Source organism: Trichechus manatus, unplaced genomic scaffold, assembly GCF_000243295.1.
Source record: "Trichechus manatus latirostris isolate Lorelei unplaced genomic scaffold, TriManLat1.0 scaffold00003, whole genome shotgun sequence".
Lineage (NCBI taxonomy): Eukaryota > Metazoa > Chordata > Mammalia > Sirenia > Trichechidae > Trichechus > Trichechus manatus.
The window spans coordinates 26,920,575-26,937,721 of NW_004443939.1; the positions used below are offsets into that span (position 1 = coordinate 26,920,575).

Consider the following 17,147-nt stretch of genomic DNA (forward strand, 5'->3'; position numbering starts at 1 on the left):
AAGTTTTATTTACTTTATTGTTAAGAATATACTCAGCAAAACATACACCAATTCAGCAGTTCCTTCATGTACCATTTAGTGACATCGATTACATTCTTTGAGTTGTATAGCCATTCTCACTCTCCTTTTCTAAGTTATTCCTCCCTCTTATGGATTGAATTGTGTCCCCCAAAAATGTGCATCAACTTGGCTAGGCCATGATTCCCAGTATTGTGTGATTGTGTACCATTTTGTCATCTGATGTGATTTTCCTGTGTGTTGTAAATCCTACCTCTGTGAAGTTAATGAGGCAGGATTAGAGGCAGTTATGTTAATGAAGCAGGACTCAATCTACAAGATTAGGTTGTATCTTGAGTCAATCTCTTTTGAGATATAAAAGAGAGAAGCGAGCACAAAGACATGGGGACCTCATACCACGAACAAAGAAGTGCTGGGAGCACAGCATGTCCTTTGGACCTGGGGTCCCTGCGCTGAGAAATTCCTAGACCAGAGAAGATTGATGATAAAGACCTTCCCCCAAAGCTGACAGAAAGAGAAAGCCTTCCCCTGGAGCTGGCACCCTCAATTTGGACTTCTAACCTCCTAAACTGTGAGAGAATAAATTTCTCTTCGTTAAAGCCATTTGTGGTATTTCTGTTATAGTATACTATATAATGAAGACACTCCCATTAGCATAAATTCACTGCCCCCTAAGGTTCCTATCTAATGTTTAGAGTTGCATTCTCAATTTGGTCCCACATAGATAGTTTTTAAAAGCACATAATGCCCGAGGCAGATGTTTTTAACTAGTTCGGCTAAACTGTTGTTTGGTTTTAAGAAGACTTCAGGGGATATATTTAGTTTAAGGTTGAAAGATTATTTCAGGGACATAGCTTCAGGGGTTCATCCAACCTTCATGGTTCCAGGAAGTCTGGAGTCTATGAAAATCTGTTCTGTATTTTCCCCCTTTTGATCAGGATTCTTCTATAGAATCTTTGATCAAAATGTTCAGTAATGGTAGCCAGGCACCATCTAGTTCTTCTGGTCTCATGGCAAAGGAGGCAGATGTTCATAGGGGCAGTTAGCCGCACATTCCATATCCTCCTCCTGTTCCTGACTCCCTTGACTCCCTTCTTCCTCTCTTGTTCCAGGCAAATAGAGACCAATTATTGTGCCCTGGATGGCCGCTTGCAAGCTTTTAAGACCACAGGCACTACACATTGAACTTGGAGGTAGAACAGAGGCACTAAACATGTTATTTGGCCAGTTAACAGGGGTGTCCCGTGAAACCATGACCCTAAACCTCCAAACCAAGAAACCAAATCCCATAAAGTTTTTAAAATGTACATTTTCTAACTGTTTGTTGCTGGTATCTAAAACTTTGATCTTTGCATTTGAATATTATCAACAACCCTTTTGACTCCTATTACTTCTACTACCAGTAATTTGTCATAGGTTCTTTTGGATTTTCTAAGTCATATGCTATCTCTGAATGACAACATTTTCATTTAGTTTTCTCCCTTCCAATCTTTTTGCCTTTTTTTTTTTCTTCACATTTACTTCTCCGGATAGATTCTTACAGCCTTTTTTACCTCTGAGGAGAGAGCTCTGTAAAAAAGCAGGAGCATGAGTTAGCTGGCCCACTGTTGTTGTTGTCAGTTACCGTGGAGTTGATTCTGACTCATGGTGACCCCATGTGTGCAGAGTAGAACTGCTCCATAGGGTTTTCAAGGCTGCGACCTTTCAGAAGTAGATCACCAGACTGTCTTCTGAGATGCCTCTGAGTGGGTGTGAATTGCCAACCTTCTGGCTAATAGTCGCCACCCAGGAACTCTTGCTGGACCACTACACTTAATCAAAGACTATGTCCCTATTGCTGTAGCATCCCAGTAAGATAAAACAGTATTAATGGCAAAGAGACTCATGAAGACTGCTCTGGCATATACAGCTTGAAAATCAATTTGTGAGGATTGATTTAATGGTTTACTGTATGCCTTGTGTGTCATGTGATTCAGATGAAAAAAGAGCTAATGATCCTGTCTTCAGGTTGCTATGATATGATTGGACAGTTAAGAATTACTCTTATGAGGCCATTAGAAAACAGTACAGGTTAGTGTATACCTCAATACTGAGGTATTTTATAAAGACTAAGCTCCCTTCACAAAGCAAAAGATCCTTCTTTTAGCTTTTCCTCCCCACCTCCACTCTTCCCCTCACAACTGAAGTGCCCTTGGCCTGTTTAACAGCCTAAGATAAGAACTTGAAAGTAAACAGATCTGGTTTGCTACGTGTGGGTTCTTTGATTATCTGCTGCTATTTTCTGCTGAAATATCTGAATACCTGTGAAATTCATTTTGAGACCCAAATGTCAATGAGTATCAGGTAAGAAGATATGTACAGTATTGTTTTTCTCCATGATTACATTTTTTTCCTTAATAAGTAAATAATTTTGTAATCTTTTAAAAAGTGGCTGTAAATGGGTGATAGAGTCATGAATGTTTGTTTTATTATTTCGATTCATAATGTGCATATAGGCTATATATGTAGTTTTTGTAGATATCAATATTATGTAATAAAAGCATATATTTATGTCTTTTACACTGAGCAGAAATATGTGTTATTGTCTGAGTTACTTTGGTAAAAATTAGACGTTAGTTGGTGGCAATAGCTGATGAGAGATTGGTAGAATATCGGATGAGAACCTAACACCAAGGAATGGTTTATACTTTAACAGGCTTCGGTTATTGTCATACCATACAGGGTATGTGTCATTACATGCTTTGGCAGTTTATTTTAGTAACAATACATTGAGCAAACAAGAATATTCTTTATGACTTTGGTTAGGCCATTTGGGCAGGACCAAGTTGCTGAATTTAATACCAGTTTAAAAATAAACCTGATTAACAACAAATGAAGCTTGCTCACAGTTTCTTGGTGACATTATTTAGTTGATATAGTTCACACTAATAAAGTTCAAGCCTATTATTGTACCCTTTCATCAGGTTTTTTCTAAATATAATATTGTGTTTATATCTTTTTGTAAAACGTAGTTATGTATTTGCAGCAGCAGTATTAACAGGAAGCTCTGAGGCCATAAGTTTGATAAATGTTTTTTTGGCTGAGGCAAAGGACTTTGAGATTCCTTTATACTGATGTGTAGGAACAAATTTAGGCCTTAAAAACAAACCAGGAATTTTTCTAGCTTAAAAACATTGCTTTGCATATTTCAGATATGTGTCTGGGCTTCTTCTTCATCTATTTTTTTAACAGAATCCACTCATAGAATTTTAGGTCTGGAATATTTATTTAACAAACATTTGATTGCCTAGTATATGTTAAACATGGTATTAAGCACTAGAGGGACAAAGATGAAGAAAATTTCATCCCTGTTTTTAGGCAACTCAGTCTAGTTTTGGAGACAGTCATTGAAGAATTATAGAGCACAGTAGTAATATATACATAGTAGTGTACTAAATACTATAATAACATGTTTAACAAGTGCTGTGGAAACACCAAAGAAAAGCATGTAACTATTCATTGGGGGCTCAGGGAAGGCTTCACAGAAGAATTGACACCAGGAAGACAGTTGAGGAAAGGGCACTCCAAGCAGAGGAAACAACATGGATCAAGGTGCAGAGAGGTGCCTTTTTAGGGAACCGTGAGTCGTTTGATATGTCTTAGGAACACAGTATATGTAGGAGAGTAGTGAGAGATGAATCTAGGAAGGTGGGCAGGAGAGAAATCATGAAGGTCCTTGTTTTGTACTTTTCCGTAAAAGGGAGCCACTGAGGATTATAAGAAGCTATAATCAGATTTATGTTTTTGAAGGAGATTCTGGAATGGTGACTGGTACAAATTAAGTATTTTATCCATTTTTTTCTTTCTGCTCCCTTATGTATAGGATTTCATTAAGACAGTGAGAAATCCTCTCATGGAAAATTAGAGCTCTTTTCCAGCCTAGTACTGACTGCACAAATTCTCTGGCAGAGAATAAAAGAAGCTATAAAGTGGGACCTCTTGACCACTAGAGAGACGTTATCCTTATTTTTTGGTAAGCAGCCAAATAGAACATTTAGAAATATTGAATGAGCTTGGCAGCAAGAGGAAATACCTCAGCCTGTCATTTTGGGTCAAATGTCAGACAGTCCAGAGTTGATGCTCTAAGACCTTGTCCTCTTCCTTTCCTGCAGAATCACTGTGGTTGGAGGATAAACTCCCTGAGGGTTTATTTTTAGGGAGTGACATGAATTACAGGTTTAAGTTGTATACTCAGACGTTTAAATACACAGAATGCAAGTTGAGAACATGCTAGAAATTTGGCTTAGTCATTTCCTCCCATGCATTAAAGCTCATAATCTTGAATAATTTCAAATTGTTTAATAATACCACAAAATGAAGGCTAGCTGGTGTTATATGCAAGTCAAAATAGATTCAGAGATGAAAGTAGTATAATGAAAATTGCTGGGGTCTCAGAAACAAAGAAAATTCCTGCTGCTTGTTTTTGCCCCTTTTGTATTCAAATTATGTCTTAGCTTGGATTTCTAAGTCCAGGGCCTTCTCTAGGCCATACAGGGCCTTTGTATAATTTTAGAAAAAGGCATCTCTTCTGGGCCAGTGTATCTCCTTGGGAAGACACCTTTGTGCTAAGAAAAAGGTTCACCTTCCCGGAAGATGTAGCCCTAGGATTTGGGCTGGATTTCTGTCCCTATTTGCTCCCTTACCAAGGTGCCTTTGTATCGTCTCCAGAGTGACCAACTGTAGCCAGTGGCCCTGTTAAAGTCTCTGTAATTGCAGACCTAACTTGGCCCTTTAATTACCTCTTTCTGCACTTTGGGTTAATCCAATCACTTCTTTCCTCTCCCCGTGAAAAGATCGAAAGTGGTGTTATTCTTTTAGAAGGTATGAGTTGCCCCCTTTCCCTTTCCTTTTATTGCTCAGTTTGTATTGTCAGCTGCATTTCCCAGTTAGGAATCACAGTTGTTGTGTTGGCCAATCATAGTATATAAGAAGTTTTGATAAATAGGGAAGGCCAGAGACAACTGTTGTGGAAATCTCCTTTTGGGTGCATGTCATAGTGTCGGGCTGTTTTGATACATGTATTATCATTTCACATAGGCAAAACTGTATGAGTAGTAACTCACTGAGAACTGGTCAGTTCTCCTTTCTTTGTTTCAGTGGATTTCATGGTTACTCTTTTCAGTATTAAGGCATATTGGGAGAAAAATCAAGAAAATGTCATATCTCAGTTCTCTTAGTTCTTTCACTTTCCAAAATTATGTTGTTTCTGATTTTGGTATTTATCTTTATTCTTTCCCTCAAACTGTACTATAACATTTTAAAACAAATCAGGAAAAAATGTTCCACAGTACGGATGGGGTGGATAGTCATAAGATACACAAAGAGCAGCAGTAGTTTTCTAGTGTCTTGAGTATTTAAACAGATTATAGCAGACTCTGTTTGGAAAACAGCTTGTCTTGTCGGCAGCAGGAACTTTTCCATTTTTAATAAAACCATAGAAAGGACAGGCTTCCAAGACATATCTAAACTACAAAAAATCATCTGGAGAATAGCTGCTGACATAGAAGTCAGATGACATTGAGACATTTGGCAGGCTTCCTCTTCTTGCTGGTGTTATAAAATCCCAGTGGACAGCCTGGATTTTAAAAGAAGAGTGGCATCTTTGGAATCTCTACTAGAGTCTGCTGAGGTTAAAATAGATCTGATGCCTTCTAAATGACAGAAAATAGAATGTGCCTAGGGATGGCAAAAATGAGACTCATAGAAAACCTACTTGGATTGGTCTAAGGAAATAGATCCAGGGCTGAAGTGTCTTCTGTTTTCTTTTCTTTTGTTCTTTTTTTTACTTTTCAGGCAAATTCGGCTTTGGAAAAAAACTTAAGTAATATGTGAATTATGGGATTGCGAAAGAAGGAGGAAGCCTTGAATCAGTCAGATTTTTGGCCTAAAATATGTAACTGTTTAGTTAAAAGTAAACATTATAGTGTCAATGTTCTTGCAAGGAAGAACATAGTTTATGTCTGTGCATGAATGTTTTAAAAGTTCTGGGTGATTGAGACAGGTTAAAAAAATTTTTTTTAAATTTTAGATTTATTTATTTAAAAGGTTAGAAAAAGGAAGAGCTATTTCACCCAGAGCCGGTGTGGTAATTTATGGCTCATTTTTTTATTTTTAGTTACCCATTTATGTGGAACACTTTCTTTTAGGCACTCACAAGGTTAATGATGACTCAGTAAGTGGGCTTAAGCTGCATATTTTAGGTTTACAAGATAGTATCATTAGTTTAATGAATTTAGGGGCTAGATAATTGAAACAAGAAATTTAGCAGATCTCTAAAAACAAGTTAAAGTCATATTAGAGGTAAAATGACCCAGAGGAAATACATGACAGGCACTTCAAAATAGAGATAACAAGTTTTATTTCATTTATATGAACAAATATTTAAGTGTTTACAGCGTGTTCAGTGCTCTATTGAGAACCATAGGGGCCACCAGAAAAAAAAAAAAGAAAGAAAAGATGAGAAAGACCCTCTACTAAGTTGCTCAGTCCAGCTGGGCAGACAGGTTATATATTGAGGCTGTAGTTAAAGAAAAATAGAGATAGTTTATTAAATGGTACATACTTATCTTTTAAATAACAATATTAATAGCTGACATTTAATGAATACTTACTTTGATGTATTAGCTCATCTAATCCTCACACAACTCTATTAGGTAGATCCTGTTTCCATTTTACAAATGAAAAAACTGAAGCATGGAGAAGATAAGAAACTTGCCTGAGGTTACACAGCTAATCAGTAGTAGAGCCATTATTTGTACCCAGGCTGTTGGCTTCCAGAACCCATGATTTTAATGCCTTTGCTGTACTGCCTTAAGTAGAAGCAACAAATGTTCAGAGACGGGAGATATTACTGTGGTTAGGTAATTTTTGGAGGATGCTTGCAGTGGATAGTACTTTAACTGAGGATTAAAAGAAGAATATTGGTTGCCTGCATAGCATGAGGTAAGGGGAGCAGGAGACAAGTTTATAGGTGGAAGAAGAAGCAAGAGGAAGCAAAGGCTTGAATAAAGAATATATTGTTGTGTTGTTGTTAGGTGCTGTTGAGTCAGTTCCGACTCACAGCAACCCTGTGTACAACCAAACAAAACACTACTTGGTCTGCGTCATCCTCACAATCGTTATGTTTGAGTCCATTGTTGCAGTCACTGTGTCGATCCGTCTCCTTGAGCGTCTTCCTCTTTTTTGCTGACCCTCTTCTTTACCAACCATGATGTCCTTCTCCAGGGACTGGTCCCTCCTGACAACATGTCCAAAGTATGTGAGATGAAGTCTTACCATCCTTGCTTTAATGAGCATTCTGGCTATACTTTTTCCAAGATAGATTTGTTCATTCTTCTGGCAGTCCATGGTATATTCAATGTTCTTAGCCAACACCATGTAATTCAGAGACATCAGTCTTCTTCAGTCTTCCTTATTCATTGTCCAGCTTTCATATGCATATGAGGCAATTGAAAACACCATGGCTTGGGTCAGGCCCACCGTAGTCCTCAAAGTGACATCTTTGCTTTTTAACATTTGAAAGAAGTCTTTTGCAGCAGATTTGCCCAATGCAATAAGTGCTTTGATTTCTTGACTGCTGCTTCCGTGGGCATTGATTGGGAATCCAAGTCAAATGAAATCTTTGACAACTTCAATCTTTTCTCCCTTTATCATGATGTTACTTATTGGTCCAGTTGTGAGGATTTTTGTTTTCTTTATGTTGAGGTGTAATCCATACTGAAGGCTGTAGTCTTTGATCTTCATCAGTAAGTGCTTCAAGTCCTCTTCACTTTCAGCAAACAAGATTATGTCATCTGCATATCCCAGGTTGTTAATGAAACTTCCTCCAATCCTGATACTGCGTTCTTCTTCATATAGTCTAGCTTTTCGGATTATATGCTCAGCATACAGGTTGAATAGGTACGGTGAAAGGATACATCCCTGACGCACACCTTTCTTGACTTTGAACCATACAGTTTTCCCTTGTTCTGTTCAAATGACTGCCTCTTGGTCTATGTACAGGTTCCTCATGAGCACAAGTAAGTGTTCTGGAATTCCCATTCTTTGAAATATTACCCATAATTTGTTATGATCCACACAATCAAATGCCTTTGCATAGTCAATAAAACACAGGTAGACATCTTTCTGGTATTCTCTGCTTTCAGCCAGGATCCATCTGACATCAGCAATGATATCCCTTGCTCCACATCTTCATCTGAATTCAGCTTCAATTTCTGGCAGTTCCCTATCAATATATTGCTGCAACCGCTTTTGAATGATCTTCAGCAAAATTTTACTTGTGTGTGATATTAATGATATTATTCGATAATTTCCTCTTTCGGTTGGATCGCCTTTCTTTGGAATGGGTACAAATTCAGATCTCTTCCAGTCGTTGGCCAGGTAGCTGTCTTCCATATTTCTTGGCGTAGACAAGTGAGCACTTTCAGTGCTGCATCCATTTGTTGAAACATCTCAATTAGTATTCTGTCAATTCCTAGAGCCTTTTTTTGCCGGTGCCTTCAGTGCAACTTGGACCTCTTCCTTCAGTACCATTGATTCTGGATCATATGCTTCCTCCTGAAATGGTTGAACATCGACCATTTCTTTTTGGTATAGTGACTCTTCCGTCTTGTTTTGATGCTTCCTGCGTCGTTTAATATTTTCCCTGTAGAATCCTTCAATATTGCAACTTGAGGCTTGAATTTTTTCTTCAATTCTTTCAGCTTGAGAAATGCCGAGAATGTTCTTCCCTTTTGGTTTTCTATCTCCAGGTCTTTGCACATGTCATCATAATACTTTACTTTGTCTTCTTGAGCCGCCTTTTGAACTCTTCTCTTTAACTCTTTTACTTCATCATTTCTTCCTTTCACTTTAGTTACTCTATGTTCAAGAGCTAGTTTTGGAGTCTCTTCTGACATCCGTTGTGGTCTTTTCTTCTTTCCTGTCTTTTTAATGACCTCTTGCTTTCTTCATGTATGATGTCCTTGCACAACTCGTCTGGCCTTCCATCATTAGTGTTTAATGCATCAAATCTATTCTTGACATGGTCTCTAAATTCAGGTAGGATATACTCAAGGTCATATTTTGGTTCTTGTGGACTTGTTCTAATTTTATTCAACTTCAGCTTGAACTTGCATATGAACAGTTGATGATCTGTTCCACAGTCGGCCCCTGGCCTTGTTCCGACTGATGATATTGAGCTTTTCCATCGTCTCTTTCTACAGATGTAGTTGATTTGATTACTGTGTATTCCATCTGGCAAGGTCCATGTGTATAGTTACCGTTTATATTGTTGAGAAAAGGTATTTACAATGAAGAAGTCGTTGGTCTTGCAAAATTCTATCGTGCAATCTCCGGCGTTGTTTCTACCACGAAGGTCATATTTTCCAACTACTAATCCCTCATGTTTATTTCCAACTTTCACATTCCAATCACCAGTAATTATCAATGCATCCTGATTGCATGTTCGATCAATTTCAGACTGCAGAAGTTGGTACAAGTCTTCAATTTCTTCATCTTTGGCCTTAGTGGTTGGTGCGTGAATTTGAAGTAGTCGTATTAACTGGTCTTCCTTGTAGGCGTATGGATATTACATGTTTGTTGTACTATGGTGTCTTGCATGTTGCTGTGATACTGGAAGCTTTGCCACCACACTAGCAGGGTCACCCTTGGGGGATAGATTTCAGCAGAGTTTCCAGACTATGATAGACTAGGAAGAAGGACCTGGCAGTCTACTGCTGAAAAAATCGGCCAGTGAAAACCTTATAAATAGCAGGGTAATGTTGTCTGATATAGTGCCGGAAGATGAGTGCCTCAGGTTGGAAGGCACTCAAAAGACAACCGGGGAAGAGCTGCCTTCTCAAAGCAGAGTCGACCTTAATGATGTAGATGGAATCAAGCTTTTGGAACCTTCATTTACTGATGTGGCATGACTCAAGAAGAAATAGCTGCAAACATCCATTCATAGTCAGAACATGGAAAGTACGAAGTATGAATCTAGAAACTTGGGAGTTGTCAAAATGAAGTGTAACACATAAACATCGATATCCTGGGCATTAGTGAGCTGAAATGGACTGTTATGGGCCATTTTGAATCAGACAGTCATATGGTCTACTATGCCTAACACATAAACATCGATATCCCAGGCATTAGTGAGCTGAAATGGACTGTTATGGGCTATTTTGAATCAGACAGTCATATGGTCTCCTATGCCAGGAGTGACATATTGAAGAGGAATGGCGTTGCATTCAATGTCAAAAAGAACATTTCAAGATCTATCCTGAATTACGATGCTGTCAGTGATAGGATAATACCCATACGCCTACAAGAAAGACCAGTTAAAAGAATGTGTATGGCAATAATAACAATAGCAGCGAAAATATATTTAGAACTTACTATGTGCGAAGTATTATGCCTCACAAATTTCTTATTTAATGCTTGGAACAGCTCTATGGCATATTAGTATCCCCAATTTGCTTAGAAAGTAAGTAGCAGAGCTGGGATCCAAATACTGACACACACTGCTATGTGACCCTAGTTTCTCTGCCCATACTGTGACAGCACACTCCTCCTTTCCACCCCGGATTTCCCGTGTCCATTCAACAAGCTCCTGTCCCTTTCTGCCTTTTCATCTTACCTCTGGACACAGCTACCCATTTAGACTCGTGTATCTACTTGAGCTAAGAAGCACACTCTTCACGAGTATCATTTTATGTCCCATAGTCCAGTCTAATCTTTGTCTGAAGAGTTGGCCTCGGGAATGGTTTTAGTTCTGGGCTAACAGAGAGTCCAGGGGCCATGTTTTCCGGGGTTCCTCCAGTCTCAGTCTGGCCATTAAGTCTGGTCTTTTTACTAGAATTTGAATTCTGCACACCACTTGTCTCCTGCTCCATCAGGGACTGTCTGTTGTGTTCCCTGTCAGGGCCGTCATTCGTGGTAGCTGGGCACCATCTAGTTCTTCTGGTCTCAGGCTGATGCAGTCTCTGGTTTATGTGGCCCTTTCTGTCTCTTGGGCTTATGTTTTCCTTGTGTCTTTGGTGTTCTTCATTCTCCTTTACTCCAGGTGAGTTGGGACCAATTGATGCATCTTAGATGGATGCTCACTAGCTTTTAAGACCCCAGACACCACTCACCAAAGTGGAATGCAGAACCTTTTCTTAATAGTTTTTGTTATGCCAGTTGACCTAGATGTCCCCTGAAACCATAGTCCCCAGACCCCCACCCCAGCTACTCTGTCCCTCAAAGTGTTTAGTTACATTAAGGAAGCTTCTTAGCAAAGCCCAAGCTTTTACCTGTTGCATTACTCAGTGGCAAACGAGAAGGAGCCCTGGTTGTACAGTGGTTTGAACCTACCAGCCTCTCCTTGAGAGAAAAGACCTGGTGATTTGCTCTCCTAAAGATTTCAGCCTGCGAAACCCTATGAAATCCTGTAGGGTCACTATGATTTTAATCAGCTCAACCTCACATAACAGCAACAACGTGGCAAGCGGGAGTATGGTGAATGTACTCTCTGCTAGAGCCAAGGGTTCTTTTTGTAATAAATAGAAAATAACATTGGATAGGTAGAGTGGACAGAGATTATGGAAAGTTTTGAAAACCAGAGGTGCCATTGAAGGTTTTGATTAGAAAATAAGCTTTTTTTTTTTTGGTGTTTGTTGTTCTACTTACAATAAAACAATCATTGCATATAATTAGGCTACTGCTGTCTAACGCTTACATATGTTAAATGAAATAAAATAATCTGTGAAAGCACTTAGCGGAATGCCTAGGCACATAGTAGTCACTCAAAAAATGTGAGTTGAATCTGAATCCTCAAAGAACTTGTAAGCTGTTTGCACTGTAGATAAGATGGTGGGACAAGAATGCTCTGGCACAGCCGTCCAATAGAAATATAATGCAAGCCACAGAAGTAATTTTAAGTTTTGTAATAGCCACATTAAAAAAGTAAAAAGAAATTGGTAAAATTACTTTTAATACATCTTCCTTAACCTAGAATATGGAAAATGGTGAACACGATAGCTTCATAGTTTCATATCATGGAGTCCAATGTCAGATGATGTGGGTTTGAATCCTGCCACTTCATTTCTTAACTGTGTGTGTTTGAGCCGGTTACTTAATCTCCATGCCTTGGCTTCCTGAGCTATAAAATGGGAAAAATATTAGTACCTACTTCAAAGGCAATTGTGAGAATTAAATGAGATTATGTATGTAAAGCACATAACTTGTTATCTGGCAGGTAGAAAGTGTGCAATAACTGTTTATTTTAATTTCATTACACTTTTATTGTCATCATTAAATAGCAACCATTCTTCAGTTTTCATGTCTTCTTCCTGTAAATATTTTATTATCTCTACCTAAACACTCTCACTTAGTATTCTAAACCAATCACTAAATAGCAAATAAGCTTGATAAGCTAGGAGAACAAAAGTTTACGAGTAATATATGCTTGAAATTATACTCTGCTGCTATTGCTAATAGTAGTAGTAGTATTCCCTTACAAGGTGTAGGTAAATTATTTTCAGTTTGCTATTATACTTAACAGACTCATCGACTCTTTCGACTCTTTGTATCTAGCAACTTTATAGGTGCTTCCTCAATTAGGGAATAAAATCAATGTCTAATAATAATTTAACAGCTTCATTGCCTACCCGGATTGAAATACAAAAAGCCCTCTTTGTCTTAACCCCTCTCCCTCCACCCTAAAGCTCTGATTGTACCTTTTCTGCTGTCAGTCATTTGGGGCCAAGATTATAGTCACTACTGTTTTCTTTCCTTCTGTTTTTACGGAAAGTACACAAAACAAACTGTATGGTCACTTATCCACACTCTTGTGGAACTATCATGTAGATCAAGAAATAAAACACTGGCAGCTCCCCAGATGGTCCCTTTGTGTTTTATCCCAATCAATACCCCAACTAACCACTAGCCTGATGCTTATGCTAATTACTTTCTGGCTTTTCTTTATAGTTTTACCACCTAAGTTTGTAGCCCTGATCACTGTAGTTTAGTTTTGCCTATTTGGAACTCTATATAAATGAAATCATACATATAACTCTTCGCTCAACGTGTTGTGAGATTTATGTGTGTTCTTGCATGTTGTTAGTTGCTGTTGAGTCAGCTCTGACTCATGGTGACCTTATATATAACGGAACAAAACCTTGTTCTGTCCTGTGCCATTTTCATAATCATTGGTATTTTTGAGTCCATTGTTTTGGCTATTGTGTCAATTCCTCTCATTGAGAGTTTCCCTCATTTTTGATGACCCTCTACTTTATCAACCATGTCTTTTTCTATCGACTGGTCCTTTCCTGATGATGTGTCCAAAGTAAGTGAGCCGAAGTCTACCATTTTCTGCAGTTAATTCACTTAAATTGCATAGTATTTCATTGTATGAATATACCCTGAGTAATTTCTTTCCAGTTTGGGGCTATTATGAACAGTGCTGTTATAAACATTCTTGTGCGTATAAGCATGCATTTCTGTAAAACATACCCAAGGATAGAATTGCTAGGTTATAGAGAATGCAGTCTTGCACTTTTGTAGATAATGCCAAACTTTCCAAAGAGGTTTTATTAATTTCCATTTCCATCAGTGATGTGTGAGAGTTTCCATTGCTGTACATCCTTGCCAAAAAATAGCCAATTTTAGTCATTCCAATAGGTATGTAATGATATCTCATTGTGGTGTGAGCATTTTTTTTCTGCTAAGAAATATTTGGTAAGAAGTTTTCTGAAAGTATTGGCTAAGATGAACCCTTTGATTTTCAATTTTCCATGCTATCCCTATCTTTTAATACCTAATTAAGAGTTGATAATACTTTTTTAAAAGAGTGTTTTTAATTTTAATTGGATACATAAAAGCAGTTATTTTAGGCTATTCCCCCAAATTCTTTCTTTATACTTTTTATTGGCTTATCTAAAAAACAGATGTATTATTTCTCTTCATAATTATTAAGCTGCCATTCCCGGAATCATAACAATCACTGAAATAAGAGGTATGGTCTGTGGTTTACTGGGATAGATTTAATGAGTAAATCTTTCCAGTTCCTCTGGAATTGAGCCATTTTTCATTGTTAGATTTTTTTTTTTTTTTAGTAAAGTGCAGCCATGATGACTGATCTGGATGACATTGAATGGTTGATTGTTTGAAGTAAAACAGACTTTTAACAGCTCATGGGTAATGTCTGAAAGGTAAAGTGATGCAAGATAAATGTCTGTGGTACACTCTGAACTTAGCAAAAGGCCTGTGAAGCCAAGATTTAACTAAATTGACTTGTAAATGAAATCCTGCTTTAGAAGTGCTTTGGTATAATGAAAGCTGTATTGTGTGTGTGTTTGTGTGTGTGTGTGTGTGTGTGTGTGTGTGTTTTAGTTTAGCTAATACTGAGAATGGAAAATATTTATGAAGATAAAGCTTTGAAGGTTGTAAATACCAATTATATTTTGTAAATAATTAATTTCTCAAGGTGCATGTTTATATTTTGTAAATAATATATGCACTGAAAAGAGAATTATGGAAATTTGGGGGGTTATTTGAGTGTCCAAAAATACCAGTTTTGTAGCTATTTATGAGAGTAAAACAATTATGTGGTTTTATTCAAGTTCGATGGAAAATTAAAAATTTCTTTAAAAACATCTATTTCTTAAAATAAAATAATTTAACCTCAGATTTTGTCACATTAATAGTCACTTAGTAGTAGAAGGACTTTAAACTGACAAATTAGGTGTTTTTAAAGGATTGAAGACAATTTTAATTTAAAGTTGGAAGCTAAGTAGTTAAAATGTCAAATCTGGCCCCACCAAAAATAAAGTAGGAAAAAAATTTGCTTCTCGTATGGATATTTTTGATACTTAAAAGGAATGAACCATGTACCACTTTTGGCTTTTTCTCTCTTCTGCTTGGGCAGACCTTAGAATATAATTGGTTTCAAAACTCTTTTGAGTTTAAAGTAAATTAATGGTTTGGATTTTTAAAAACTATACTTCCTGTATAGAGTCACAAATGTCTGTGTTTTCTGGTATTCAAGGGTTTTAGACAGAACTTGAAAGATTTCTGGTAAAGGTAATGAACTTTATTTTGGGGAGAGTGGTAGAATGGAAATTTGGAGGAATGAAAGCCAAAGAGATTTCTGTTTCTTTTTAAAGAAGATAGAGTATCTGATAGTTTTAGCAGATTGAGAATCAAAATAAAAATCTGTGTAGATTTTGTTCTTTGCTTTCTCATTTTTGTGATAAATTTTGAAGTATATGAATTGTTTGCTACAATATAGTGACATTTGGGAACAAATATAGTATTTATTTTAAATTTTAACATTAACAATTAAATTCCTAGTAATAGTATGGAATGATATTCATACCCACATTCAGAATACTATGTGTTGCTTAATAGATAGTCTGTCTTGGTATGGCAAGATTAACCATTTCTAAATGTATTTAAACTTTTTCAGTCCTTTAGAATCATTGGTGCAGTTATATTTGACCCTCAAGTAAGCAGAGTAAGCGTCGGGGACCTAGATCTGATTTATTTTCACCTTTCGGTTTTTTTAAATTGGTCTTGAAGTCTGAAGAACTCACAGATATCTTCTTGAGTTGTCTTAATCAATCAGCTTATCACAAGTGACTGACCAGATTGCATTTTTTGTTATTAATTCAGTTGATTTGAATGAATCTAACCCGTTCTTCCAAGTTGGGCAAGGCCATACTTGTAACTAAATGGCTGTTTCAAACCAAGTCTGGTATTTTACCATACATGGTAGATAATCCAGCTCCAGTTATTATATACCAACTTAAATTATTATATACTCAAAACCTTTTTAATCAAAAATTAATTTTAATCCTTTTTAAAATTAAAAATGAATGTTTGCTGTATAGCACTTTCTTCTCTGCTTGGCAGTGTTTCAGAATTTATTAAACAGTGAATACTTTTTTGAGAGTCTTGTCAGATTATATCCCATTAATTTGTATTGCTTTCCTTTTAGATCCCAAGAGTCTAAATAAACAGTGAAGTAAAAGTAAAATTTATAGAATATGAAATATCAGTTTTTGAACTTTTCATCTTTTACTTTTAAGATAAAGATACAGATATCACCATGAAGGGGGATGTAGGTGACTTTGGCCTGCGAGACACTTTGAGCATCGCATCAACCGATTCATTTGCTTCAGCAGCAGAGGTAGGGCATCTATATTCCTAATGAGCATTTCTCTTTCTTTTTCAGCTTGAGAGCCCAGTGTTAGCATTGGGCTGTAATTCAGTTCAGTAGCCATTTGCTTAGCTTGTGCCATGTGGTAGACACCAGGGATACAAAGATGAGTATAATTTAGTTCCTTCGCACAAGAACTTACAGTCTCTTCAGTGAGGTGGACACGTAAACATATAGTTTAGATCAGCACTTTTATATTCTGTAGATTATGAGTGAGGCATATAAATTAGTATCTATGGAAAGCAATTTGTCATCAAGAGTCTTAAAAAGTGTTCAGATTGTTTAGCTCACAAGTGATAAATTCTAGATATTTGTTCCAATAAGTGATCAGATGCAAAGATTTATATTTAAAAATATTCAATTTCTTTATTAATTTATGATAAAATATATGTAACAAAATATTTGCCATTTCAACCATTTTTATGTGTATATTCAATGGCATTAGTTAGATTCACCAGGTTATGTACCCATCACCAGTTTTCAAATTTTTTTCATCACTGTTAACAGAAACTCAGTACCTCTTAAGCAGATCTTCCCATTTCCCCCTCCCATCTGTCCCTGGTAACCACTAATAAATTTTGGTCTCTATGTATTTGCCTATTCTAGACATTTCATACAAATGGGATCATACAATATTTGTCCTTCTCTATCTGGCTTATTTCATTCCGCATAATGTTTTCAAGCTTCATTCATGTCAAAACATGTTTCAAAACTTCATTTATCTTTATGACTGAAAAATATTCCATTGTGTGGCTATACCACAGTTTGTTTATCCATTCATCTGTTGATGGATACTTGGGTAGTTTCTACCTTTTGGCTATTGTAAGTAGTACTTCAGTGATCATGATGTAAAGGTATCTGTTTGCATCCCTGCTTTTAATTCTTGGGTATATACCTATGAGTGGGATTGCTG

The 17,147-nt window shown here is 36.9% G+C and overlaps 1 protein-coding gene across 1 annotated transcript in view; it reads left to right on the top strand.

Annotated features, from left to right (window-relative positions):
• MIGA1 (mitoguardin 1) overlaps window positions 1-17,147 on the top strand; it is a 107,015-nt gene that overhangs the window by 55,234 nt on the left and 34,634 nt on the right. Inside the window, exon 7 of the mRNA XM_004369080.3 lies at window positions 16,104-16,204. Within this exon, the coding sequence (XP_004369137.2) occupies window positions 16,104-16,204 (101 nt within the window). The remainder of the gene's footprint in view (window positions 1-16,103; window positions 16,205-17,147) is intronic.